Source organism: Nestor notabilis, unplaced genomic scaffold, assembly GCF_000696875.1.
Source record: "Nestor notabilis isolate BGI_N333 unplaced genomic scaffold, ASM69687v1 scaffold3338, whole genome shotgun sequence".
Lineage (NCBI taxonomy): Eukaryota > Metazoa > Chordata > Aves > Psittaciformes > Psittacidae > Nestor > Nestor notabilis.
The window spans coordinates 24,150-47,482 of record NW_009938541.1 but is presented as its reverse complement, the minus strand read 5'-3'; the positions used below and the strand labels follow the sequence as shown (position 1 = coordinate 47,482).

Below are 23,333 nucleotides of genomic sequence, written 5' to 3'. Positions count from 1 at the left end.
ATTTTTCTAAATGTCTTACTTTTGATGCATGCATTGATCCCATTGCATGTAATCTGACAAGTATTTCCTTACCACAGCCCTGTGTGTGAAGAGCCCAGTATGACCAAAATGCCACTCTTGTGGAAACCCCCAGCGACAGTTGGAGTAACCTCAGAATACGCCTTCCTTAGCATTCATTATACCTAATTTATACAGGCTTTTAATGGACCCAGGGGCCTATTCTGCTATCTTGGTATTTCCCTGGCACAGCAATTTCTGTCTAGCCATCTTACGGCTCAGACATGCCATTTTCACCAGGACTAGGGCTCTAGCCCGAGCCTGGGATACAGCAGTCTGCCCACTTAAGGTAACTCTGGAGTTGATGGAGGGACTACAAGGTGAAAAGGATGTGAGTTAAAATTAGGATTTTAATTGCTGATTGTCTCCCCTAATCTGCACCAAAAATCAAGAAACTATGCCATATTACAGCTGCAAGTCTTTATTATGATGTGCTTCATTTTTACCCATTTTATGGGTGTCATTCGCACTTCCTCATTTTGTGTTCAGCAAAACAGGAAAATGGTAGTATTGAAAGAGAATATTTTGTTTGAGATGAGCGGGAGGAGGAGCTGGTTAGCTTTCAGCTTTGTGTTCTTTGTATGTATCACAATCGGTCCTTTCCTCCTTTTTACATTTTTATTGTGAGTGGAAAAAGAATGAAAGCCATCCAAAATATCTACGATCTTGCTTGCAGAATTATTTGCCCAAGTAATATACTACATTTTTTCACTGCATCTTCATAGCATAAAGTCTTTTTCATTAGATGCATATCATACGATTAGCAATAAAATCAAACAAGCTAAATAAATTAAGCTGTATCCTGTGTATCAGTCAAGCACCCAACCCCCTCGTAGGATTGTTCTGGCTGCAGGGAAGCTTTTCCTTATGTGCTGTCTCAAGGATTTTTATTTATGTCCAGAGAGAACCACTTGAAAGGAGCTCTATGACTTTTCAATGGCAATTATAAAAACTACATTTCACATGTTGTGAGATTAATGGGGCTATTACTTTGGCTGAGTTCACTCTGGTTTAACACAACAGGGGCTTTCCCTCTGTGGTTTCTCTGGTAAAATGACAACTAGTTTGTGCAAAATGGCATTGATCATCTGTTCCAAATTATAAAGTGGGGCAGAAAGAAGGGCCTTGGGTTTCCCAGCTCTGTAAGTGCCCTTGCTGATTTTTCTGGGACAGTCACATTTAAACTTACAAATGGCCTCATAAAGCCTGTAAAGGACATTTGTAGCCGAGTGATGAGCAGTCTGCCTCCTGAAACTGTGCTTACTAGTGCTTCCCCTTTCCCTGCTTCTCCTTCACAGCAATGAACCCTTTCATATATATATTTTAAAGGAAAAGTAAATACCCTTTCTTGTGCTCCTCAGCTGTATTTATTTGCTCCTGGCTGCTTGCCCTGAGGCATCAGAGATGTCTCCAAAGCCTATTTATTTTCCTTCTGCCCCCTGCTAGCTAACTTAACAGCAGCACTAATATGGGCCAGAAAGCTCTGTCAGTCAGAGAGCAAACTGTGAAGGCTTTATTGGGCGTATCAGCATTACGCCAGGTGTGTGCAGCAAGTCAAAAGAGTCTCAAGAGCTTTGGGACACTGGGTGAAGGTCCAGACAATGCAGGGTAGTAGGCAAATCTGTTTAAAAGGAGGTAAGATTTCATTTTAGAGCTAAATAAATACTGTCATGAGGTATTTATCACCTTGTGTAGCCAAAAATTGTCTAAGATTTTAATTATCCTGATTTAGCAGTGTCACTGAAAAGGAATTTAGGTGTAATAGATCACTTTTCATACAGTGTATTTATCCACTTGCTATTACCTTTTGTCCTGAGAGCGGTTTATATTAAATGTCATTCTTTTTATTTCTATTGTCTCACCTTCATATCTGAAATAATGTACTCCTTCTTCAATTACACTGCAAAACTGCAACAACTCATATATTTGTGCTAAAGGCAATATTTACAATTTGCTTTCAAATCAGTGGGTTCACACAGCTTTTCCCAAAGATGTTCACATTCTCCAGTCCTCTGGAAATTGCCTCCTTTGATGTAAATTTATCACATCCATTGTAAATTTTGAGAGGGCTCAGCAGTCTGAAAGCACCATCCAAGCCCTTCCACCAAAAAGGGCTGCACAGAAGGGCTGCACAGAAGGGCCAACAGCAGCCCTGTGAGGCAATTTTGGGGCAGTGTCGAGTGCCAGGAGCCCTTTTTGTGTCATCCTCACCTTGGCATCATCAGCGTGGGCTCAGGTCTCAGGTAAAAGTGCTCCTGCCCTGCTCTCCAATGCAGGCCATGGGATGCTGCTGGCTGGTTAGCCTGAGCTCCTCCTGCTTGCAGGAGATACAGAGGAGTTGGAGAGATGGTGGAGCAGAGGTCTCAGGTGTGGAGCATGTCCCAGAGGATGTGATTACCCTGGTTCTCAGGACAAAGCTGAGGAGTCACCTTAGCTCACATGATCTGCCTGCTATCTGCACTTCATGCTGCTTATCTGTAATCCCTCCAAGGAGATCAGACCTGTCTCTCCTTGGAGCTGGATGCTGCACAGGTCAATGGGGAGAAGTGGGGCACAGATGTGCTGGAGGCCAGGAGCAGCATCAAGGGCCAGGTTCCCCACTATGGGGGCTGCCTCATTTCCATCCTTCTGGGAGTGGGCACGTGGGCTGGAGACTGACTCAGTCGCGTGGCTGGGGGGTCTGGCATGGCTAATGTCTTGGTCTGGCTGCAAAAGCGACCCTGAGTCCTAGCAGGCTGTGAGCTCCACCTCTCTGCTTCCAGGAGCAGTGAGACAACTGGGGCAAATCTCCCCCTCTTCCTTCAGAAATGGCAGGCTTCAGTCCCTCTCACTGCTCAGAGCTGGACCCTGGCCACATAAACCACATCGCGCATGACAAACACAGTTCAGAAGCTTTGATGGTGGCAAATTTGGGCACTGCAAAGTAAAAGAGGTTCCATTGACCCCACTGGCAAGGTGCAGATTATCCTATATGGAGAGAAACTTAACATAAACCTGTTCTTAATGGATGGCAAATTTATTCTTAATTTTGGTTTTAAAGGGCTCTGAAAGAGACTACAAGCTGTGGGTGATTTCAGGAAGAGAAGATGCTCCTTATCCTCTAATTGGTAAGTTCTTGACATGGGTTTTTTTTTTCCAACATTCACTCAGTTTTTGGTGCTGAAGGAAGCAAGAAAGAGAAGATTGAAATGTAGTTTCCTCTTTTGTTTTGGTTTTCCTGTTTTTTCTCTTACTTCCCTGTCATGCAAGTTTGCCTGTTTGGGGAACTAGTCAGATGCTGATCGTTTGTTTTGAAGACCAATTGTCTGCTTGTGTCACTAAAAGGTTGAGAAAGTTCATTTATTTCCAGCCCAATTTTGCTGCATGAGCCTCAGTCTTTCTACAGAGGCAGCCTCTCCACTCACTTACCTCCTCTCCTGGAAGCAGTCCAGCTTTACCATATTTCTTCCTACTCTTCCATAGCATTGCTTACTCCCCTCCTCAGCAAAACTCATCAGAGCTTTGAGAAATGCTCTGGTTTTCCACAACTCAAGTTAACTGATTGAAGAGGTCCTTTCCAATCCTATATTTCTCTTACTGGCTGACAGCTCCCCTCTGATTAGGAGCAAATTATTGCTTATTCACTTTCTAAAATGCTTTTTGAAACATTTCCTCCCCAGGAATCAACCCAAAGCTCAGAGGTGATTGGATTGAGTGATTTGATTTTGGCCCATGATTCACTGAGAACAAATCCCTTCCTGGTACTAAGAACCTTTCCCTGTAGAAGCCCAGCATTACTTGTGCTGTATGAGTGCATGGATGATTAGAACAAGAAATGTTTGAGAACTTTCTGTTTTCCTCCTGCATATCTAACCTCAGTAAAACTTAGCATTCCTTCTTAAAGCAGTCTTCATTGCAAATGCTTTGCTGGAGTCAGATAACATTAATATTTATGAAATTAACTTGTACACCTTATAGGCAGTGCAAACTGTTTTGTCCTTGAAACACACCAGACTTTGTCTTTCTGACTATTATGTGTAGCTTGTTCAGATAAAATCACAGCCATGGTTTTAAACATAGAACCAGAGAATCCAGAAATGGGAAAGGCCTTTGTAATTGACTGACTCTTTCTCACTGCAAATTCAATTTGCAATTGTTGGAAAAGAAGACCCTTATGCAAAACTAATATTGTCCTTGATATTTATGCAAAGGATTATTAGATAAGGCCAGCTTTCATCTTGGGTAAACATCAGAAGCAGAGTCTGACTGCGCTTCAGCTTCATACTACCTATAATCTCAGATAACGTCTCTTCCACTAACAGTATTCAAGTCTAAGTGTAAGTTAACTAAAATGACTTAACATTGCATCCATTGCATTTAATATATTTCAACTGCCAGGTCTTTAGAAAAAATATCTGCCTGGTGGCATTTTTGAAAGCTGCTCCAGAAATGAATTGCCTCTGTGTTGTCCCCAAAGATGCTGGTTAGTGCCAAGCGAGCTCATTTGCATTAGCCCTGTGATTAACGTTTCCTTCCTGTTTCAGCCTGAGACAGGAACCATAATTGTGTCTCGTTTGACTGAGTTGATGGCTGTTACACTTACCATGGAGAGGGAGGGAAGATCACTTACACACTGGATTTTTTGGTTTTGCATGCTCAGCAGTTAATTTGACAGATGACTGCTCCCAAAATCTCATTTCTCACCAGAACCCTATGAGAAACCAGTACCTAAATTTTCAGTGTCACAAGTAAAGCAGTAGAAAGAATAAACACTGAATTCAGAAATAGTCACTTGCATTTTTTCTAATGGGCTTTTATGTGATACAGCTGTAATAGGTCTCTGATTTTACATCTGTTTAACTACACCAAACACAGCAATTTCATTTCTGCCGGTATATGATTTATGCCTGTGTAAATATGCAGAAAAGCATCAATTCTGAGATTACTGAGAGAGAACGTGCTGCAGGCCAGAATGCAAAATCTGCTTTTCCTCCAAGGCACATGGAGTTTTGCAAGTCTCCAGTCAGTGCAACACAGATTATTATGATTTCTCTTTGAACAGGACACGAATATCCCTTTGGAATTAAAATGAGCCACATTCGCGACGCCATGCCCCATGGATCAAAGCACTGTGCCTGCCCCAGGCAGCTCCAGGGGTCCTTCTTGACGGAGCAGCTGCCCCAGGAGCTGCAGTGCCAGTTTGTGCTGAAGCCAAGCCGCCTGGCTGTGTCCCAGCAGCTCAATGGTATGTTGTCCTGCTCGCCCGGCATCATTCACCCATAGCCTGGCTCTGCTCTAGGAAGCAAATGTGGGATAGTGGGAGGATGGAGGGGGGAAAGGGGCATTTGGAAAGCAAACAGGAGCACTCAGCTGTACCTTCCAGCTGCATGGGGGATTTCGCAGTGTTGTTCTCTCTGATTTGAGTGTGCTGTTGTATATGTGTCATCTTTGTAAGTTACATTTTGACAAGCTGCCTGTCAAATGGTTGTTCTAAAACCAGCAAAAGAAAGACAAGATCTCTCCTCTGCAATTTTTTGTTAGTCTGTTGGCTGAGCTGCTCTGCAGCCCTTGCTGTGCTCTCTAGCAAGGCAGAGTAGTTTTACGGTTCAGGGGTCAAGGCTTGACTTTGGCACAGAATTCCCACACAGTGTCTGGCAGCATCCGTTATCTCAACAAGGCACTTAGGTCTACAGTCTGCCTCACTGGGACCCTCATGTAGCATGTACTTGAGAACCTAGGTGAGGTGAGCAAATACAGTTTCTTTATTTCAGTTCTCAAGTAAAACAAAGACAGTAATATTTTCTTCTGCCTTTGGCCTTGATGCTGCAAAAATACGAGCACCTGCTCTCTGTTTTGCACTCTATTGTCAGTGACACAATGACTGCCTGCTGCTCATGAGTAAAACAAATGAGGAGGTCTTTACAGGATTGGGGCATTAGACTGAAAACCCTAGGGGAAGGATGTGTCCCATGGTGTGTTTTTATTGTGCTTAACACACTGCCATACTCAGTTCAATTAGGAACTCTGCCCTACTTCACCATTAATGACATCCACACTGTTATCCTGTGTGTTCCCCATTAGCTGTGATCTCCCACAATATATGAGTAGAATCCATTTGTAATGTTTTTAGAAATTGAATATAGTGAGGCTATACCAGTCTCTATTACAAATTATTCTGGAAATTGATTGCATTTTGTATAAATTAATTTCCTTTCCACACGCCTTCATCCCCCCCTTCCCAGTAATTTGTATCATATATTACTTCATGGCATATTTTAAGAATGAGGCAATCTAGCAAAGGGGTGTAATTAGGTTTACAGGCCCCGCTTGGCAGCTGACATTGACTGGCAAGAGAAAATAGAAATGCAAATCAGGCCTGTAAAGTTCTAATGCAGATGTGTTGTCAGCGGTGCTGTGCAAGCCACAGGAGGGGAGGCGAGGCTGGCCTTGGGGCAGCAGAAGCCTGGAGCAGCCTCCAAGTCATGCACAGGGACTGTGCTAAGTGAGAGAAAGAGGCTTTTAGTCCGTTCACCTTTCCTACTTTCATCAGGCAAAACCTTTTAAAGTGATGTATAGGTCTGTCTGCTTGCAAACCACATTATCTTGCATACTGCTGTTTGTTATGCTCTTCCTAACTCCTTCTCACCCATTTCAGTTTTGGAAAATGGCAAAAGGTACCTGCATGCCAGCCAAGGCTGTGATCTGTCTTCGGGCTTATCTTCAGACCAGCAAGCCAAAATCTGTGTTGTTATTTGCATGGTAACCACTAGTCATGCCATTGCATACGGGGCAAATTGGCCGAGAATGGCCTCTGCTACCCCACATTTCGCTGCCACGCAGGCTGTGCTGTCCTCCTTCTAACCACTTCCCTGCACTGGTACCACTGTGCTGGACATGTTGTCCCTTCTGGAGGCAGCAAGGAGGAGGTGCCCAGTTGTACCAGCATGTACGGTGGTTAGGCAGCGTTGAAGGTGTTGACAAGCAGACATGACTGATAACTGCCTGTCATGTCAAGTACGTAGCTGTGTGGACACCAACTGTGGTGGTGCAGAGGCATCAGCTGTCCTGGCAGGATGGTTAAAAAAAGTACAGAAGAATTTACTGTGTGGAAGAACTGGAGTGTCTCTGTTGCCTCTCCTGCAACCTTTCCTCACGTAACAGGAATGGTCACCTACAGTTAAACGTAGCCATTAAGAGATGCTCATGAACACATGTCTAAAAGGCATTGAAATACTGATTAGCTTGAAGTTTAACTTGAAAGAACCAACAGCTGGCAGTGGCTAGTCTGTAATCCGAATTACTACTTAATTGTCTGTTAAGGAGAAACAAAATTTCACAAGCTGGTCTCAATATAGAAAGGAAGTCTTTGAAAACTGTTTGACAGTTAGGGCTTGATTAGAAAGGATGATATGTTGTGTAATAGATCTGAGGTTTTATTTATAAGTTTCTAATTAGTTTGCAAGAAGAGGAAATGCCACTTGCATGGCTGGGACACTATGTAAGAACAGAAATTCCCTGCATGTAAAATATGAGCAGAATAGATAGCTGCTATGAGCTCTGAGCAAGATCTGCAACCAAAGAGGTATTGCTTTGTTTCTGATTTTGGCCTAGAATAATCCACCAGAGCAAGGTCCTGAAGTTTTTTGTATGGTAGTACTTCTGCAGAGCAATAATTGGTATCTCTCTTGGTGAGAGGAGGCTGCATTTCTCCTAGTGCTGCAACTTTGCACAGGCTCAAGAAAAGAATGTGTACGTCCTCCCCTTCTCATCTGCGCTTTACCTTAATACTCAAAAAAATCCCTTAGAAAAGGGGATATGGAAAGGATGAGTTTTTGTATTGTTCAGGGAATGTTAGTTTTGTAAGTGATGATTCCACTGCTGTACATTAGTTGTTGGTTTCTGCCCCAATATGTTGAAGAACACTGATTAAGATTTCCTTCCTGTGCCAGGAGAGAGCTGCAGTTAATCACAGTTAACCCTTGCTCACATTATCAGTTTGAACCATGGCTTTTTAGAGTGGAACAAACAGTGAAAGACTAAGAAAAGTTCCTAATTTTAAGACCCTTCCCTCCCCCCACTTCTCCTATTCCTTGTTCTCCAGCATAGCCTTTCTTCCTAATTTTCACTTCCACTGAGATCTACAGGGTTGCCAGAAAAAAAACATCAATATGTATTTGCTGTTATGTGAATAGAACTCCAAGTGAAGCAAACCATATTCATGTGTTAATATCCAGCTCATCTGAAAGAAAAAAAATGTCATTTTGAAAGTTATAGGTTAGTTATGTTCTCCCAAAACATGATGTGTCAAGTAAAGCCTTAGACGCTGCCAAGCTTGTATTTCATGAAGCTTTGGACTGCTTAAAATGTATATCCTCCTTATTAATTTTTATGAAAAGAATTTTTCATCAGGTTTTCACATTCAGAGGTTCACATTTTGAGTTCAACTATAACTTTTCATCCTGTAAGCCTCTAATGAAAAGACTTCCACCCATTCCCAAAGGGAGCATGATCTCCTGGAATGGAATGATGTATAATGAAAGTCACTATTAGGTCTAAAAAACAAGTGTAGTAAAGTATAGGGGAGAAAAATCTTGTATTATACTACAATCCGTATTTCTGCAAGCCTTGCTTCTAAACTCTGCCCTCCACAGTAGCATGAAAGCAAACCGTTTGACCAGGTGGAAGAGCCAACTAATAGAAAAGTGCAGAGGGTGGGCAAGCAGCTAAATCAAAGCTGACTGGCTTTGAAAACATCAGAAAAGGAAAAATATGTCAGAATATAAGTCTTTCTGAGTTAGCACTTTTATCTTAAACAGTCTCAACCCACCCTTAGCAGTAGTCTGTGCTGTTAAGAAGACTTTACACTGGCTGATGCTGGGAAATGTCCTATGAAAAATGCCCCTTTTGGTATCCCAATACCAGTATTTCCTTCTCTATACACTGCAAATAAGAGCTTCAGTTAGTGGTGCTCTTTAGATATGTCATGAAATACATTAAAATAAACGCAGACAAATGGAGCCCACGAGTGTGTTGGCAGCATGCTGAAATGCCATCTGGAAGGGGTTGATTAAAGGGCAGGCACCATCACTGGGCCATGGTCAGTGAATGCTTGGGGCGAGGACACTAATGATACGCTTGCTTTGTGGAGCAGAGAGCAAAGCTGGCCACTTTTCCTGGTCTGAAAATGTCTCACCCCATGCGTTGACTCTGGTGTTACTTACGGGGAGAGCAGGTGCTCTCCCACATTGCCAGGGGAATTAGAATGCCTCCAGACAGGAAGCCAAGCTGAGGGCAATGGTGTTTACATATTAGGTTTTTCCAAAGAAGGGCTGTGGTTTTGCACCTGTGGGTGGAAAGGGAGCTATTTAGCACAGTCCAGCTCTGCGTGAAGTCAGGCTGAGGTCTGTGGTAAGTGCTGACACTGTGGTCCAGCACTGCAGCACGGATCCTGGTGATCCTCTTAACAGCATGGGTAAGACGCAACATTCTCCACACACACGCATGCACAGGTATGTGCACAGTGGATTAGGCTTAGCCAGATGCCAAGGAGTTGGTTGAGTTCATGACATTTTTTCCTTTGAAACCATAGCAACCACAGCAAAACAAATACTGGAATTAGAATTGAAATGCATTTGTTCTAATAAACACCTTTCTCTTTTCCTAGACTTAAGCCAAAAGTCATTTAAAAGGAAAAGGTCTATCATAAATTGGGCTTTCTGGCGTGGCCCAGGCACTCACTTGGACAATGCACCCCTCTCTTCAACATCTGCTGCTCCTGGGAAGCTCTTTGGCCTCTTGCTAACAGCCATCTGTGAGGATGACAACCTGCCCAAACCCCTCTTGGTGAGTCCCAGGCTCAGGGCTGGCTCTTACTGTGGTGGAATTTCTCTGTGTTGGTGAATGAGAACATGGACACACTTTGTAAATTACCCAAGCAGAGAAGCCAGAAGGAAACCTCATTTGTGGTTCTCAGCAAGAACTTTGGGTTTTAACATATGCTGTGGTCAGGCCTGGTTAACAACAAACAGCTTGAGAAATGCATGTGATAGGTCTGCTGCTCTGGGCTATTTCTTCTTTATAGCCCACGTTATAAGGCTGGTTCCCTAATCCTCACTTAGGCAGTGTAAATAAGTGCCACATTCACACATACTTTTTAAACCACTCCCAAGATCTCTGCAAAATCCCCAACTCCATAAATGTGGCATCTACTGTTCCATATAGACAGCCCACATGTGCATACAAATGCTGCCTGCCCTTAAGTAGACAGTTTCAGAGCCTTTCAGGAAGGCAGCCCAGGGCAAGCAAGCACTCGGGGTCCTCAGTTTAGATCTGATAGCAAAAATGGTGGGAAGGGTGGTCTTGAGGGAGCACTAGTGGTGTGGGCGCTCTCAAAACCAGCCTAGAAACGTGAAAAAGGTTATCCTAGAGCCTGTTCCTAGGCACAATTAAGGCATTTTTCATCAGGACTGAGGACTGCTGTGTTGTCAATGCAGCAATTGGAACATTTACGGAGTGGGAGTGAGCCCTGCAGGATTGGGCCCCTCATCCTAACAGCCTGACTTCTGGCTGGAATAACTTGCCAGAATCCCACTGAAATCAGTGGGGTTACACTAGTATACAGAAAGAGATGTTTTGTCTCCTAAGTGTCTGCTTGATGTGCTGCTTTATCTTTGCCTGAATAGTGAATCATACCAGGACTTTTCAGGTCTTTTAATAGTGTGGGTTTGTTATTGTCTTCTGAGGGAGAAACATGCAGTTTTATAACTTAGTTTATTTAAATAAGCCCTCCAGAGATGGACTCTGTAAGAACCTAGTCCCTCATTCTCTCTGTTTGAGAGATGACCCAATGCTGCATTTTGGAAACCTCTCTAAACCAGAAATGTTAGTGAATTTTTATCTGAAAAGCCCATGAAGTTACTAAGCATAGAATCACAGCTTGGTAGATTTTGTGCTTTGAATCTTAAACACCGTATTTATGTCACAAAATATAACTTACTTTTGATTTCATACAGCATCTCTGGAGAATGGAATAGTACATCAGAGGGACTGTGTGGGATTTACCTGCAAGAGAAGGAAAGTATTAGGGGTGAATGCTTCAGGCATGTTTGATACCTCTGCTTCAGAGTTTCAAACTTGCTTTCACAGCTGAAGGGCTCTCTTTTAGCCATTGCCACAGTGAATTGTCTTACACCATTAGCTTCATTTGTGTGATTTTGTCTGGGTTTACTACTGTAAGAGGGGCTTCCCAGTTTTATCTTGTGGGTATTTTATTAAAAACATATTTTCAAAGTGTTCGTTCATGTGCTAAGATCCTGTGCTCAAGGGCTCAGCCTGTTTTGACTGCAGAGCTCTAAATCTCTGCAAATAAAATGGAAATGCTGACACAAGTCCTGCTGCCATGAAGGTGCTCCTTCAAGGTTTCTGCACTTCTAACTTCTGCAGGAGTGAGAAAAAAATGTTAAAGTAAAAAAGTAAAAGTAATAGTTTCCATTAGACTTACTTGCACTGCTGCGTGTCAGGAGGAGCTACCTTACAGCCCAGACTAGGAAGGCCCCCAAGCCACACTGTTTATCCATTACTGTTACAGTAACTCCATTTAATGATTACAGACTCTCCCCCAGTGTCCCTTTTCTTGTCATCTCTCTTGATAAGTTGGTCCTCAGACCACTGTCTGCATGCACGTAATCCCACAGGCTGTCTGCATGTGTTTCCCCATTGAAAGAGACAAACATGACAAATTCCACATGGCTTGGAACAGGCCTGGGGAGAAGTGACCAGCACATCTGAGAGATGACCCACAGGAGAGCGCATAGAATTAAGCAGCTGGAAAATATCATGTACTTGTTACCTCAGGAGAGGTCTCTGATTTCAGCATTTCCTTTTCTGCTCATTTTCATCTCTTATTCAGCAAAAGAAATCAAGCCCTCCTGTTGTTTTAAAAGCTTGACAGAAATTGGCTTGATTTCTCTTTCCTTTTCAATATCTCATGTGGTGAGCTGCCTACCTGTTTACTCCTTTGCAGCCTCATTGGCTTCAGTGGAGCCATAAGCCAACTTTTAGCCCCCTCTGGATAACCTCCCAGGCAGGAGCACCTTGCCCCAGAGGTGGTCCTGCTCACAGTCCTGAGCTGCTTGCAGTGTATGACACCACTCACAAGAAGCAGAGGGTAAAAATCTGACTGATCTGCTGTAGAAGTGCTGACAGATATTAACAAACAAAACACCTTCCACTTTAGATAAAATCTCTTTTTTTTCAGACATCAGGCATGGAACAGAAGTCTTCATCTCTGATCACTGATAATACTGAGCACAATGATGAGCAGTGAGGATCTCAGATCTTCCTGCAAAGCGGAGTCTTGCTGGGGCCACTGTCACATGGAGAGCTTTGGATTAGGAAGACCACTCTCCTTTTCCCAAACCACAGTGTTTATATATTTAAATGATGTGGCTAAAACTTGCACAGATCCTGGGAGATCATGCAGGAGGTTAGTGCTAGACAGTGGCAGCACAGTATTTCTGAGGGGATGTTTTCCAAAATCAGTGCCCCAGACCAAAGCTTTGCTGTGCAGTTTGGCATGGCTTGGAGGGGGTAAGCCTTGACTTGTGTTTGATTTGTGAGCTTTTTTTAGGACTCAAAGGTCTTCACCTGTAGCAAAAGTGGCAAAACTACAGTTTAATGGCATTAGAAAATAAAATACATTTCTGAGAAATCCTCTCTGCCTTTTAATTTTATTTAGGACATGCTTTCCCTCCTTTACCAAGAGGGCCCTTCTACTGAAGGTATTTTCAGACGTTCTGGAAGTGCAAAAACCTGCAAAGAGCTTAAGGAGAAGCTTGATTCAGGCGCTGAAGTGGACCTAGCCTGCGAATCCATATTTGTGACAGCATCTTTGTTTAAGGTATGTGAAGAATATTCCTTTCCCCCTTTTTCATGAGAGCAGTGCAGATCCCAGGCACACACAAGTATGACTTTTCCCTAGGGACAGGCCAAGGAGGACCTGGTGGGCTGAAATAGGAATGGGCTGGCACATTAACATTGTGAGGATCTCCAAAGGAGATTACCACTGAACTAGGATGGGGAAGAGGACTAGCCAGCTTGTTTTGCTGCCAGCTTTCCTGAGGTCTCACCTACAACTTCATCATGTTACTCTCTTTATCTTTGCTTAAAGTCAATGAAATACTATGAAGGCAGGTTTGCAGATTTGTTTCCTTACTCGTCAGTTATACGCTGCACTACAGACCCTAATGAGTGTATAGCATTGCCCAAAATGTTTGGATTCATTTTCCCATGCATTATCTTTATTTACAGACTTACACATTGAAAACTCTGTTCCCTGTGCAGAAAGCATCCCAAGCCTGCAGTAAAATTTTGCCTACAAAGAGAATAAACATATTTCTTTTCACATTTCAGTACAGCGCGTCTGGCTTTGTGTATTTTTTGCTTTAATAGTAATCTCCATTCTCAAGCAAGCACTGCTTGGGTGGAATATTTTTATTGTGGATAGCTATTCCTCCTGCTACCATGTGAGAGGTTTTCATGGGAGAGATACACACAATTACTTTCCTACTGGTGGATTTAGGACGTGCATTTATGACAGAGAGCTGCACCATGCAATAATCATCCCATGGTAACAGTTTCACTGAGGGGCAATTGCTTAGCTTTTATAATAGTGAGGAGTTAGCACATAAAAGCAAGTGTGTTATTCATGTGCATCATAGCTTCCCTTACCCCAGCATGTTTTGGAACCTAGGATTTGGGCTTCTTCCCAAGTTGCAGCAGTTTGCCCTCCAGTGGTTGAGGTATTAGGAAACAGGAACAGCAAGACTATCCATGGGTACTTGTAAGTACTCCTTTACCGAAAGGGATTGATTAGAGGAAGGACAGAAGGAAAGAAGGAGTGCCTTGCAGTGCTTATTGTCAGCTATGGATTAAAAATGGGGACTATAGATGAAGTTAAGTGATAAGTAAAGGCAGACATTATGCAGCATCAAAATAACTGGTCCCACTTCAGATTTTTTAGCTCAGTGATAGCAGATGAAGGATCTGAATAGCTTTGTTTTGACAGGAAAGGGTGAGGAAAGGGCAGGAAAATATGCACGTTAAGCATAATCCAAAGTACTTCTTTATCTTAGATGATTCTCTGCTGGTTTTGGTTGCTGTGTGTAACAGGATGCTTGTCAGCTAGTGCTGTCCCACTGATACATCTTCTTGTATCTGCATATCTTACTCCTACTCCCTCCTGCGCTCCAGAACAGATGTTCATATGTTTTGTTCTTCTTTTCTCTTGATAAGGATTTTCTTCGCAACATCCCAGGCAGCATTTTGTCATCTCAGCTCTGTGATAAGTGGGTCTCTGTGATGGATCAAGGAAATAATGAAGAGAAGATAAAAAGCATTCAAAGGTAGAGTTACTTATATTCTCTGTATTCTTGTCCTATAAATTTATATCCCAGAATGCAGAATCACAGATATTCAACTATACAACTTATGATTAAATCTTTTATAAAATAGATGCTAAAATATCTTTGTATATGACAGAGCATTCAAACTTACATATATACTTACATGATTGCCTGTATGGGAAATTTTTCTGACTATCTATCTTTTGTCCTGCTTTTCTTCTTTTTGTGGATACCAGTAAATAAATTAAATATCCTTTACTGAAAAAAAATAAATGTACAGCATTTATAAATACACTGTCCAAGACCTAAATTTCTGTCTGATGTCAAATGCAAACTCATCCACAGGGAATTTTGGGGTCCTGGGTGAAAGAGTAGCTGAAATCAGTTCCTCATATATTCCTCCTCATTCATCTCAAATTTTAGTGACTGTTTTGAAGCCAAGATGGAATTGTGAATGAAATATTGGAGCATAGTGACAAGGGAAGCCTCCACTTGCAGGGGAAACAGAAAGTGGGCAAAGTTTATGTCATGAGAAACAGCTTTGTACACTAGCTGACCACATGTGTACTTACATAAGTACTTACGGCAACTAAATGGCATGGAGAGACAACTGAACTGTTTGGTTAAGTGAACAGTGAATTATCATGCATCGTAGGTGAAATACAGTTTCAGGTCATACACTGTACTTGGTTCATTAGTTTGACAGAGTGTAATTTTGTGTTAGGGTATTTTCTGTCCTCCCATAAAATTGTTCAGAGATGCGTCACAGTGAAGGAAAGCAGCTGAGCAATACCTACCTCTTTGACACATTCCTGGTGTAATTAGTGGACAAGGATGCCAGAGAGGGACTCTTCATTAGGGAATGTAGCACTAGAACAAGGGGCAATGACTTCAAACTTAAACAGGGGAAGTTTAGATTAGATAAAAGGAAGAAGTTCTTTACTGTGAGGGTGGTGAGGCACTGGAATGGATTGCCCAAGGAAGTTGTGAATTCTCCATCCCTGGCAATGTTCAAGGCCAGGTTGGAGAGAGCCTTGGACAACATGGTCTAGAGTGAGATGTCCCTGCCTATGTAGTGGGGTTGGAACTAGATGATCTTTAAGGTCCTTTCCAACCCAAACCATTTTATGATTCTGTGATTCTATGACTGCGTTACCCTGTTTCTGTTTTCTTCTTCATCTTGACTTGTGTGTATCTATAGAAAATGGTTTTATTTTGCCAGGTGACTAATTTGAAGAATTGTATTTTTAAATATTTTCAGGTTAATAGAGCAGCTCCCCAGAGCTAATGTTGTTCTTTTGCGTTACATCTTTGGAGTACTGCATGGTATAGAAATGCGATCAGAAGAGAACCAGATGAATGCGTTTAATCTGGCTATCTGCATTGCACCTAGCCTGCTCTGGCCTCCTGTTTCCTCCACCCCTGATATAGAAAGTGAATTTACAAAAAAGGTAAGAGACACTGCAGCATAGTAAAAAAAAAAAGCCAGCCTTCATCCTGTTCAGTCTTTCTGTGAAAGCAGTCAGTACCTGTTTGGATCAGGACTTGTCCTCTTATCAGGGCATTAGAAACAGTCATAGATCCATTTTCACAATCTGCCTGGAAGAAGAGGAGGGAGATCATAAAACAACACCCAGTGTATTAGCAAAGTGCTTCTTTCATCAAAAAGACCTCTGGTTGTTGTGACCTTGAAACAGGACAGCACCGGAGTGGAAAAGATGTATACCAAAATGTATACTGGAACATTTTAGCTGGGCCTGGCCGGTTTTTGCAGGCCCAGGAGATCAATAGAGGAGTTCCTGGCTGTCAGCAGGCACATCATGGGTGGGCGGTTTGCTTCTGTTCCTCATCTGTATAGTGAGCTTGCCCTGAGTGGAATAATGGAAGATCTGACAAGACGTCTCTTTCCCATTGCTTTGTTGCAGATTTCTAGTCTGGTACAGTTCCTCACTGAGAATTGCTGCAGGATATTTGGAGAGGAAATTACCTCCCTCTTTGGAGAAATACTGATGACGTGCAAGAGAGAGAACAGCTCAGGTAATACAGATGATGTTTTCATCCTGTTAGACAGCTAAATTCAGCCAGACAAAAGATCAGTATGTTCCATTGAAGAAAGCAGTACGCCACTAATGCAGTGTTCCCGCATACTGCTGTTCTCTTACCTATGCTCGGAGTATGGGTGATAAGCACTGATTCACCTTAACAGAGATCTGGACCATATCACAAAATGCTTTCCCAAGAATCCCTTCTCCTATTCCAGTCATCTAAGCCACTATGTTAAAAAAGGGGGAGAGGGGAAACAAAGAATAAGAAAAACCAAAATCTGGAGAAGGTTTCATCTCAAGTCTAGATTTTTTGCCCAAGCCTGTGTTTTCCCAGAATATGGGGAAGTCAGTGATCAACAGTGGTTATAATACAGCTGTCACACCATTATATTAGTGTTAAAAGTGTCTATTCTTCATAATCAAAAGAGAGTGCTCTGCCGAGTTTCAGGGGGACATACAGATTTTGCTACTAGCACAAACAAATCATGGAACTGGTGACTGAAAATGTCTGACAGACTAGTTGGCAGAGCATTCCAGAACATCATTGATGCTCTTTTTCTCTCCAGCTCTGTGCTAGTGTCAATTTTGACTGGAGATTTGGGTGTCTCCTTAAAATATTTCTAAAGCAGAGTTTCTGTAAAATAAATTTTGACACAGGCTGCCTGTACTGAAAGTGGTGATGGCACTTGCTCCAGCATGCCAGGCTGACTCCGTGCGGTGGTCCCAAACTCCTTATGCTCTGCCTCCAGTGAAATTTGGTGAAATCCAGTGAAATTTGGCCTGCTTCCTCCCCAGGAGTGGAAGCATGTGGGGTCTGCTGCACTAGGATGTGCTGGGACTGAGAGCTGAGCCCCATGACATGTTATGGCAGCTGAGCAAGTTTACATGCACGCACTGAGGCATGGCGACTGCCCATGCATGAACTCTGTCTGCTGCAAATGTGAGATAAGTCAGCTTAGCAATAGCCCAGAGCAAAAGAGATTTAATGTAATTCCAATTAACACAATACGGAACGGGGCCCAGGTGTGCACTGCTCAGTGGAAATGGGGTGACTGTTAAAACTGAGTCTAGAATTTTCTTCATAGGGTTGCTCCTAAAAATAATGTATTTTCTTGAAGACCATAAAAGTACAAAGTATGTTGTTTTCTTCATTCATCTAAAAGAAGGAAAGACAGGTTAAATGTTGCTTTCAATATTCAATAATGAAAAGAAAAATTCAATAGATTACTGATCCAATACACTGCATGTCAATTATTGTGTACAAATTGTGTACAATTACTGTGTACAAAACCTACTACTAAAGTTTCCCACTTAAAAAAAACCAACAAAACCCCTAATCCTTATTTGTGCCATTAACCTACGTTTCTTGATGAACTCTGACTTAGCACTCATTTCAGTTTTTCCATTTCAAAATAAGACATTATTTTTTTCTGAAATTATTGGCATTTCTGCTTGAAGAAACTTTAAAGGGCAAATGCTCCTGAAAGTAAAGGATGCTTGCCAAAAAGAGCAATAAAGAATGCAGCTGCTTGTCAGCAGGGTGGCTCAGTCACTGATGTGTTAACACTTGGTTTGTCCTTGCAGATGCTGCTTCTCTCCATCTGAATGACTCCTCCTACGACAGCCTGGAAAACGAGGCGAATGATGAAGCTGACTCTTCTTCGAGCGACTGGATTAAGAACCGAGATCAGGATAACAGGAGTAGGGAGTCTGTCTTCACTCTGAGCGATGGCGATTCGGAGCAGACGGAGGTGGATGAAATCCAGAGTAAAACCAAATCGAAGCAGTTGACCATTTCTGCTGATGTACACCGTAAATTTTCATCGCAGGAGAACTCAGAGAATGAGTCTCTCTGCTCTAGTGCACTGGGCTTCTCTTCAGCAGCTACCTCAGGCGCTCTCAAAACCTTGAGGAGACACAGGCGCTCCTCAGAGCCCACAATCGGCCTCCCTGCCCCCAGCTTTGCCCGCACTGGGGGTGGTCATGAGAAGGCAACACGCAAAACCAGCTGTGATGTTGTCCTGTCTCATGAAGATGAAGACTATCTCCATCAGCTTCGGTCATTGCAGATGGAAGGGCAAAAGCTTATCAATCAGAGCTTGATTATAGGGATTAATGTTGGTAAAAGTGACAACACAAATCAAAATGTTGGAAAGAAAGACTTGTCCCATTGCCTTCTGCCTCCAACGCCAGAGGGATTAAATATTTGCTCAGGATTTAGCTCTTCTAGCCTGTCTTCTCCTGGGACATCTCCGTCTGTATCGTCAATGAGCTCTCTGGACAGTGCTTTCTCTCAGTTTTCAGACCAGTCTGTGTTTACCCCAACTGAAACCTCCTCCCCTTTCGATAGCACTTTTCAGTCTGTAAAGAAACATGAAGATGCTGCTGCTGAAGCGGCTGATGACTATTTGGTTACACCCACCAAGGTGCCACCATCTCCACAGCCTACCGATGCTTTGGCTGAGGGGTGCTTGGTGGAACCCAACAGCAGGCCAGCGCCCCCAAAACCTGCCGACGGAGGTGACAGCTATTTGATTAAACCTGACGTTCAGCCGTTGCCTCTGAAAGTCACGGGAAGAGACAGACTTCATGATCCAAGATCAAAGAGGAGGTCTAGAAGAGCATTACAGCAATCCAGAGTTTGAAAAGACTGACCAAAGCTTTTTTGCAGAGGAATCTTAACACTTAAAATAAACACCATAAAGAAAATGCCTTTGGTGTTAATGCGTGTTCATTTTAAGTTTAATATCCAGGTTGTTCAAATTTAATTGAGCAGTCCCCAGATTCACAGGTTTTCTTTTTTTAGGAAACTGAATAATGTTCCCACAAAAAGCTTTGCAAGAACATTTTAAGAATAATAACAACTGCTAAAAAGCAAGCAAACAGAAACCTCCTGAAAATCTGGAAGGGTCCCAGGAGGTAACTACGAGCAGTGCCCTGTTCTCTGAGCCTGCTGGGACAGTGGGTTGCCTGATGGGCCTCTCCCCTTGACCACTTGTGTGTTGAGCCTTGCGGATGCGAGTCCCAGTCCTTTGTGGTTTTGATGTAGCGTGCAAAGTCAGCATAGATTCCATACCTGTGGTATTATACTACTGTTCTGAAACTGATAGGTATTACCTTCATTGTCCTCCAAGGAATAAGTGTGTTGTTTTCTGTATGTTTAGAAGGTATATTCAATAGGTGTAGTTATTTCTTTCACACTGCAAAAGAAAGAAAAAAATAAGCTCAAAAACATGTAAAGAGAAAGGCTGAAGCTTGTAACTAACACCTCACAGCTGTGTGTTTCATTTATTGTGCTTTGTTGGCTGTTCTGTTCATGTTTAAGTTGTGAATAGTTTCTTAACATTGCTGTAAATGGCATTATGTATTGTTGCAAGCAGAACACATGTAATTTTATTATGCAGCATCTAAAACATCGTATAATATATTAAAAGTAATGCATTATCTAAATGCTTTGAGTTTGTATAATATATCCTGATAAATTTTGCTATTATATATGTTCTGAAAAAAATGTGTATTTTTGTACTTGCAAAAAACTGCTGCTAATTTTACGAGTTCTGTTTTGTTGTTACAGCACTGGTATTGATGTGTATGCATTCAATGCTATATATTAAATATTATTTGTTATGTCATAAATTCAATTTAAACTCTGTGTAATTTTTTTAGGTGTCAGTTCTACAAGCTATTGCTGAAGCAAAAGCCCCAGTGATGCCACTGCAAGTCTTGCAGCAGTTTTCCTCCGCTTTGGGTGGCATCACTTATACTGTATATCATCATCCCGTTGACTTTGTAAATTTTAGTAGTATTCAGACAAGAATTCCTACCCTGTTGCTCTTCATCTAGAAAGATGAGGGTGTTTTCAGCTATAATGGGATGGATTTACCAATATGGAGCTGCAGAGAGATCTTTTTAGATAATAGACACTAGGGTTGGGAGCAAGGAAAGGAGGGGAGCAAGACACTGCATGAGAGCAAGATTTCTTCTTTAATATTAGGGTTATAGAGAAAGCAAGAAGGAGCAGCAGGGCTAAACTAAACACACCTGGGTGTGTGTGCATGTATTTGGTGCTTCTGAAATTGCATTGATCCATTCACTAGCTTTCCATTTTCAAAAGCCTCCCCCAGTGCAGTTAATACTGGCCAGTACTGGAGCTTCAGATGCGGATTCTGCTTAACTGTGCTCTCCTAGAGGTGCTTGTGCTCCTAAGTCATGGAAAACTATAAACACTGCCTAGTGCACTGAGACGTTTCCAGGTATTATTGGCATAAAAGGTTTTTAGCTCCTTATCAGACAGAATGGACACTCTCCAGCAGGTTTGGAGGGGGAAGTGTCTGTTAAGAAAGTTAGAAATAGTCTTACTTGAACATACAGAATCAGAGGGCTATTATTTAGGCTCAAATCCTGTGAATGTTGTATCTGTAGGCAGAGCTGCATTTGGGGAGATGCACATAATGCAGTAAACCATCATGCACTTAGAATACTAGTATGTATAATTGTGTTCAGGCTTCAAGGCTTCACTGCAATTTGTTCTTTTCCATCTTTTTCATATTCAGCTATTTTAGTAAAAATAGTCGTATGCAAAATCTGATCTGTAATAGTCACCTTCCAAAGGTAAAATCACTGGTGTGTATTTTGAGGCCTGTACTCCAATAGCCCTACATATGCACCTCCTTTAAAGCAAACAAGAAAAAGATGCAATTTTGAAATGAAACAGCTCCTCTGCGGTTCTTTTCAAAATGGTAAAAAGCATATTGCCACGCTGCCAAGATTACATCAAGTAGCAAATGCTGATTCATTGCAACAATAATAAAGCTTTAGAAAAAATCTCTAGTCTCTGCAATATAAATGTTCTGTCCTACAAATGATATCTTCCAGCAAGTCATTTATCTCTGCTAAGTCTGAAGTAAAAGTATATCCAAGAGTGCTTCGATGTGAAACAAATAATGTGTCTGCTTTTGAGCTGTAGCTAATGCTAGAGTGCTTTCAGCTTTAAACATATGGCGAACAAGCTGGGTGTAGATCCAGTACAATTTGAAATGCAATTCTGTCTTACAAGGTGTACACCCTGCTGCTGCACGAGGCATGTTCTGTGACAATCACAAAAAAGAGCACTAATGGAGGAGATCACTGTCTGCAGCTCCTCACTGAAGGAATTAAATGCTGTTAAGATCCAAAATGGATTATACTGAACCTTTTCGGAGTGTCAGGTGCAACTCTGAAGACTGCAGTAAGCAGCAGCTTTAGGTATGTTATTGTTGGGAAGCCCACATTTAATGTACAGGAGTCCCTGCTGCTCTCTTCCCCATGGCACAATGTTGGGCTGGGACAGGATCTTTTATACTAGGAGCAGAGACTGTGATACATGTTTTCCCTCAGTATTTAATACTGCTCCATAACCTGGGTCCAAAACACCTGAACACACGTAAGGAGATAGCCTTGGTGACACCACTAACTCATATACTCACAGCGTTCTGAGGCATCACCTAGAGGAGGACCCAAGGCATCGGCCGCACTGGCGGCTGATGCGGGAAGAGGCTGAGTGAGCAGCTGCATTGACCTCATCTTGGCACTTGTGCAAAGCCATGTCCCCTTGAAACAGCCCTTAGCTCCTGCGGAGTAAGAAGTGGTGGAGCAGGATGTTTGCCAGGCAGGCAGAGCCCTACATACACATCACGGGAAGCAAGCCAGCTCTCTCATTCACAGAAGCACTTTCGTGATTTCACTTACTCCCAAGATTAGTTACCAACGTCTCAGGCCACTGTCAAACTGAACTAATTGACCTGCTGTTGTCCAAAGGGCAAGACTCTTTGGTTAAATGTGTTGAACATTTCTGCAAGGACATGGCTGCCACACAGGGCCTAAGGGGTTTGGGCATCACTTGTGTTCTATAAATATGTACAATGCACTCTGTAATGATTTTTGCTTGATGCTAGGTTTGCTCCAGGCCTTATTTGGTTGGTTTCGTAGTGGCTTCACTGCAAATGTCAGCAGTTCCTCAAGGACAAGTACTCCAGTAGCTGCTGCCAGTTGCATTAAGTTAAATATTTCAGAGTTTAGCCATTCTATGACCCTACATGGAAGAGGTGTTTTCAGTACAGAAATTATTTCTCTGCACTTGATTCTCTTGTCACAAACTATTTCCGTCAACCTGCTACAAATCTGCTCTCAGATGCAGCTGTAATTCTGATGTGACCATTGAAGGCAAGGATGTCCCCCTTATTCTCTTCCTCCTCCTCCTCCTGGGTATGGAGAGCTTCTGCAGGGGTTTCTGCTGCCCCAGGGGCTGCCATGGGCAGGGTCTAGAGGGTGATCTGCCAGACAGGGAAGGAAGGGACAGGACCACACTGCTGATGTGCACAGCTGAGGCTACAGGATCCCAGAGGAGGGTCTGGAAAGTGACTCCCTGGTGTAAGGGCTGGTGAAGCAAGAGTGAGCTGTGGAGGGCACATACTGGTGATTCAAGCTTGGACTCCAGAGAATACCCCAGGGATCAGAGGGCAATGTTGGGTGCAGGACCTCAGTCACCCCATCTACACCAGGAGACCCCTGGTCAGAGGAGAGTGGTCACCTCATGGTTCACGGGTGACCCACCTCCCCCCCAGGCTGGTGGGATCAGTATCTGCAGGGCCCTGGGACTCACAGGGGCTGTGAGGGAAAAGCATTTGGGGATGTTGCACAACTTCTCATGAGGTGTTTTAAGGGGTTTGTGGGAATGTGCAAGACTTGCTATGGGGTGTTAGGGGAAGGGTCAAAGGCAAGGAAAGGGAGGGATCAAGGTGGACTGGGGAGGAACGAGCATGAGAAAATAGAGGGGAAAAGGGATAAAAGTTGCTGCTCTGGGTAACAGCTG

At 42.8% G+C, this 23,333-nt stretch overlaps 1 protein-coding gene across 1 annotated transcript in view; it reads left to right on the top strand.

The window, feature by feature from the left end:
* Nucleotides 1–19,128, top strand: part of ARHGAP20 (Rho GTPase activating protein 20) — a 52,236-nt gene extending 33,108 nt beyond the window's left edge. Inside the window, exons 7-14 of the mRNA XM_010019357.1 lie at nucleotides 3,098–3,164; nucleotides 5,099–5,281; nucleotides 9,701–9,879; nucleotides 12,773–12,934; nucleotides 14,329–14,438; nucleotides 15,700–15,889; nucleotides 16,364–16,475; nucleotides 18,068–19,128. Coding sequence (XP_010017659.1) covers nucleotides 3,098–3,164; nucleotides 5,099–5,281; nucleotides 9,701–9,879; nucleotides 12,773–12,934; nucleotides 14,329–14,438; nucleotides 15,700–15,889; nucleotides 16,364–16,475; nucleotides 18,068–19,128 — 2,064 coding nt within the window. The remainder of the gene's footprint in view (nucleotides 1–3,097; nucleotides 3,165–5,098; nucleotides 5,282–9,700; nucleotides 9,880–12,772; nucleotides 12,935–14,328; nucleotides 14,439–15,699; nucleotides 15,890–16,363; nucleotides 16,476–18,067) is intronic.
* Nucleotides 19,129–23,333: the final 4,205 nt, after the last annotated feature.